At 45.0% G+C, this 5,213-nt stretch overlaps 1 protein-coding gene and 1 long non-coding RNA gene across 2 annotated transcripts; both read left to right on the top strand.

Moving 5' to 3' along the window:
- Positions 1–969: 969 nt before the first annotated feature.
- Positions 970–2,199, top strand: LOC134188433 (uncharacterized). The gene is made up of 4 exons (XR_009971344.1): positions 970–1,271; positions 1,335–1,463; positions 1,731–1,859; positions 1,930–2,199. It is a non-coding gene; the product is annotated as an uncharacterized LOC134188433 (long non-coding RNA).
- A 1,863-nt stretch (positions 2,200–4,062) lies between these two features.
- LOC134188645 (uncharacterized protein K02A2.6-like) lies at positions 4,063–5,213 on the top strand. Its single transcript, XM_062656814.1, has 2 exons — positions 4,063–4,297; positions 4,492–5,213. The coding sequence occupies exons 1-2, from the start codon at positions 4,063–4,065 to the stop codon at positions 5,211–5,213; spliced, it is 957 nt and encodes a 318-aa protein (XP_062512798.1).

The following is a 5,213-nucleotide window of genomic DNA, read 5'->3' as shown; positions in this document are numbered from 1 at the left end:
CATTTGCTTGTTTGTGTGCACACTGTCTGTTTTTATAATCACATGTAGTGATATCACACTATTTCCTTGATGCTAACTAATCAACAAACTACTTACCAATCCCCATCCATCAGTTATCAAGTTACAAGTCACCGTTCACATTCACATACCAGGGGCGGCGGAGCCGGGGGGGCTGGGGGGCTAGAGCCCCCCCAACTTTATCAACTTTATGCTGTAGAATTTCTGCTTTCTGTAATGTTTACCCTTTCGTTACATTCAGCCCCCTCAACTTTCAACTCGCTCCGCCGCCCCTGCATACAGAAAATGCCTTGTCTGCGTCCGTCTCAAATCAGAACACAGTCTTACACGTGTAGTGTAGTGACATCTGACACTAACTATATGCACATAGCGTAGTATTTAGTACGCGTGCGTAGCTTGTTATTGACTTACTTGAGTGTTGGCTAGTCTAGGCTGCAAATATAACACTGTGTCGAGTACTGAGCCTACTGTGTCGAACCCCGAACTTACAAGGTATAACATTGGCCACGAGGATATGGCGCAGTCAAGAGTCCTACGAAACCTGGCTGAGTTTCAAGCTGGAACAGACAGCGTAGACGAATATGTCGACCGATTTAAGTTGTATCGCACCGCAAACGACGTAGCTGACAACGACAAGCAGCGGGCAATATTCCTAGAGGGTAACTGACATGAAATATCAAAAATTATTTTATTGCATTTTTCGTTAGTTCCTAACGTTTGTATGCCCAAAAAATTAAAAGTTTAATTTTTGAAGCTATATTCGTGAAGATATTGAGGCGCAAAGTTGCCTCCGGATGTTTAGTAGGCGTACCCGCCGTGACATCACAAGAGAAACGGAAGTGGCCAGAGCGCATGCTGGCAATAATAAAGTTCTACAAGAAAGTAAACGTCCGGTTGTCTGCTGGCTGCAGCAATGCGCTCAGAAAGGAAGTGTGGCTTTGATTCGCTTCTCCAACAATGCCAAGATGTGAAAGTAAAGGGCAACGCGAGTGAAACAAGCGAGAAATCGGTGGGATGGGCCAACCACACGTTCAGACCCGTCTAGTGCGTATTCTCAGCCGGAATGTTTCGAAACCGAGGATTACGTTAGTAGGAGGCTTTGGGTTTACCCCAAGGTAAAAGGAGACTGAAGCCTGAAGCAGCAAGCTGCGCTGGCGATTTAAACTAGACGAAGCCATTGCACGTGACAATGTGAGAAAGTCAAGAAATATAGAAGAGGAGAAAAGGCGGAAAGAACGACTAAGAAATGAAGGGTAAGTCCTGTAAAATTCTACGATCGATAGAGTTGCTTGTGACTATTTTCTACCTACTGCTAGAGCGTGAAAGTAAGTTTGAACCGAAGAGATGAGCTTCTCTTGATGTTGGTGTGGATTACGTCGACAATGCTGAAGAATCTGATCAGTGTCCTGGTGTTAGTCCTGGGCTCCAGTACGTAGCATTCGCAGGTATATGAGTGCCCTTTTTCATTCCTTGCTGTTGGTTGCAATGCCAATTGTTGTTGTTGTTATTGTTGTTATTATTGTTGTTGGTAGTGGTGGTGTGTTTCTGGTTGTTTAGAATTACTGTCTATGTACTTACAATGTCTTGGCAAAATGGCTCTTTATTTTCTTTTGTACTTCACACAGTAGCTTTGTTTGTTTCACACAGTAAAAATGCTAGCACACAAGCAATACAATATCAAGTTATTTATAAAAGTAATGTTGCTTTTACAGATTGTTGTTGGCTGCTTTGTTTAAAATGGAAATTCCACGAGGTCAGAAGTTAAACGTCAGAAGGCACTATGATACATTATAGAGTATCTCGAGTAAAAGAAAGCCATCAATAATTACATATTGTCTAGGGTTAGGTTTTTTTATGTGAAACATAATTGTCACTGGAACTACCAGTGAATGGTGTTCTTTTTGTTTGTAGGTTGTGAGAGTTGATTGAAACTTCTGAAGATTGTAATCAATTATCAACAATCCTCCCACCCATCCTTTCACAGCAGTTTCCAACATCCTCATAAATTAGAGTCGGTTTAATTAATTAAGAGAGATTTCATAATCTTTTCTCTGACCATGGGTAATTGACTAATTCTCAAATATTCGTTTGTTTAAAATGAAAAGGGTGAGAAGAAGCCAGTTAGATCTGGATTTCTGATATCAATTCATGATTCAATTAATTAGTGAGTATGGATGACAGTACAACTCGTGTTCTCTCCAACCCAGATCCAGCACACGGAGTCTTGTGATTTGATGATTTCTACATGACTTACCCTTCATTTCTCACGCTTTCTTTCAGCCTTTTCTCCCCTTTTGTATTTGTTGACTTTCTCACATTGTCACGTTGCAATCCTCTCAATGGCTTCCTAGTACACAAATCACCAGCCAAGCTTGATGCTTCAGGCTTCAGTCTCCTTTTACCTTGGGTAATAGCCCAAAGCCTTACAGTAAGTGACTCACTAACGTTGTCCTCCGTTTCGAAACATTCCGGCTGAGAATACGCACTAGACGGGTCTGAACGTGCGGTTGGCCCATCCCACCGATTTCTCGCTTGTTTCCTCGCCCTGCTCATTTCTTTGACATCTTGGTATTACTGGAGAAGCGAATCAAAGCCATGCTTTCTTTCTGAACACATTACTGCAGCCAGCAGGCAACCAGAGGTGTACTAGCTCGTCAGACATTTCTATTGCCAGCATGCGCTCTAGCCACTTCCGTTCCTCATGTGACGTCAAGGCTTGTACGCTTGCGCCTCGATATCTTCACGAATGTAGCTTCAAAAATTAAATTTTTAATTTTTGGGGCATAAGAACATTAAGAATAAATGAAAAATGCAATAAAATAATTTTTGATTTTTTCATGTCAGTTACCACGGTTGGTGCAACGACATCCAGGCTGTTATGCAACCTAACGAGACCGGAGAAGCCGCAGGACAAGACGCTTGATGAACTAACTGAACTCATGAAGAACCACTGCGAACCCAAGACCATCGTCATCGCAGAAAGATTCCGATTTTATAAGCGAGTCCAGAAGGAAGGCGAAAACGTTGCCTCCTATCTTGCGGAACTAGGACGCTTGTCAAAGAAATGCGACTTCCATGACTATCTCAATACAGCCACGAGAGATCAGTTTGTCTGCCGGCTTTACTTCGAAGCGGCGCAACAGAAAATGGTGGCCGAGTCCGAGCTGGGACTCGATAAAGCAATTTCGATGGCTCAGGCGTACGAATCTGCAAGACGTGAGACGCAGTCATTACGTGGTGAGACACTAGCCTCGCAAGCCAGGCTCTTCCGCGCAGTCGCTGAACTAACCGCGCACGTGAATCACACGAGGAGGAGGAGCTTTACCGGAATTGCTCCAGCGCGAGAAGAGCCTGGTCGCTTTCGAGAATGTCATAGTGATTGGGCAGCACCCATAGTCGTTGTAAGACGGGGAGATGGATCTCTAAGGATCTGCGGTGACTACAAAGTGACAGTCAACCCGTATTTGGAGATGAATACATACACGTTACCAAATCCACAGGACCTATTTGCCACGTTAGCTGGGGGTAGATACTTCTCATAGCTAGACATGAAACAGGCTTACTTACAAATGAAAGTATCACCTCAGAGCCAAAAGTATTTGACTATCGATACGTCAAAAGGCCTCTTTGCATATACTCGTATGCCATTCGGAATCAGTTCCGCGCCAGCTATATGGCAACGTGCAATGGACGGAATCTTAGCCGGAATTTCCGGAGTAGGCTGTTTTTTAGACGACATTTTGATCGTGGGGAAAACAGCAGCAGAGCACGATGACCGTCTACGTATGGTTGTGGGAAGATTGAGAGACCTCGGTCTGTGACTCAAGCGAGAGAAATGCGAATTTCGCCAGACACGAGTAGAGTACTTAGGGCACGTCATTGACAGCCAAGGACTGAGACCGTCCGAATGCAAACTGAGCAATACGATGTGACCCAGCTGAAGGCCTACCTTGGTCTTCTCAACTATTACAACAGATTTTTGCCCAATCTCTCGACGATTTTACAGCCACTGCATGACTTACTGAAGAAGAATCGGCAGTGGACATGGCAAGTGGAACGACGAAGGGCTTTCAAAGCATCAAAGAAGAAACTGTTGAATTCAGGTTTCTTACTCACTATGACCTAGAGAAACGTGTGAACGTGAAGTGTGACGCATCACCTTACGGTATCGGAGCTTGTCTCTCACACGTAATGGACGACGAAAGCGAGCAACCTGTCGCTTTCGCCTCTCGAACACTGTCACCGACTGAGCAGAATTATGCCCAGATTGATCGTGAAGGTTTAGCCCTCATATTTGGCGTCCGCTATTTTCACAAATACTTAGTTGGTAGATCATTTACGTTAGTAACCGATCACCGCCCGTTGGTCTAGATATTCGGACCCAAGGAAGGAGTACCATCGCTTGCTGCCGCCGACTCCAGCGTTGGGCGTTGATATTAAGTTCGTACAACTATCAGCTCGAATACGTGCCAGGAGTTACAAATGCAGAAGCGAACATGTTGTCCCGCTTGCCGATAGCTGTAAATGTGATTGACCACGATGAACAGTTGTACGGAATTGATTATTGTGAGATGTTACCCGTAACAGCGGGAGACGTGGCCAGGGAGACCAAGAAAGACCCTGTACTGAAACGAGTGTATGAACATGCACTTAGGGGATGGCCGAAACACGGTGTGACCGAATTACAGCCGTATCAGCGAAGAGCCGACCAGTTGACTATCGTTGAAGACTGTCTATTGTGGGGTAGTCGAGTTATTATTCCACACACATTACGGAATAAGGTACCGAACGGGCTCCACGAAGACCACGTTGGAGCTAGCCGCATGAAGGCCATAGCAAGAGGGTTTGTCTGGTGGCCTTGTCTTGACAAGGATATGGAAGATACCGTTAGGGCATGTCAAGCGTGTCAAGACACCAGACATAGACCAGTGCAAACTCATTCCCACCCGTGGATTTACCCTGATTCACCATGGAGCCGGCTATACGCGGACTTTGCGGAAGTCAGTGGAAAACAATATTTAGTGATCGTTGACGCGTTCTCAAAGCGGCCAGGAGTTCACGAGTTGGGGACTCATGGGACGTCGACACAAACCATCGAAGCATTTCGGAGAACATTTGCCTGCCATGGCTTACCCGAAAGGTTGGTAACCGACAACGGCCCACAATTTACGTCACAGCAGTTCAAGAATTTATGA

The sequence above is a fragment of the Corticium candelabrum genome, chromosome 13 (assembly GCF_963422355.1).
Source record: "Corticium candelabrum chromosome 13, ooCorCand1.1, whole genome shotgun sequence".
NCBI classification, from domain to species: domain Eukaryota; kingdom Metazoa; phylum Porifera; class Homoscleromorpha; order Homosclerophorida; family Plakinidae; genus Corticium; species Corticium candelabrum.
Note: the sequence above shows the minus strand (reverse complement) of the source record. Positions and strands in the feature narration are given on the sequence as shown.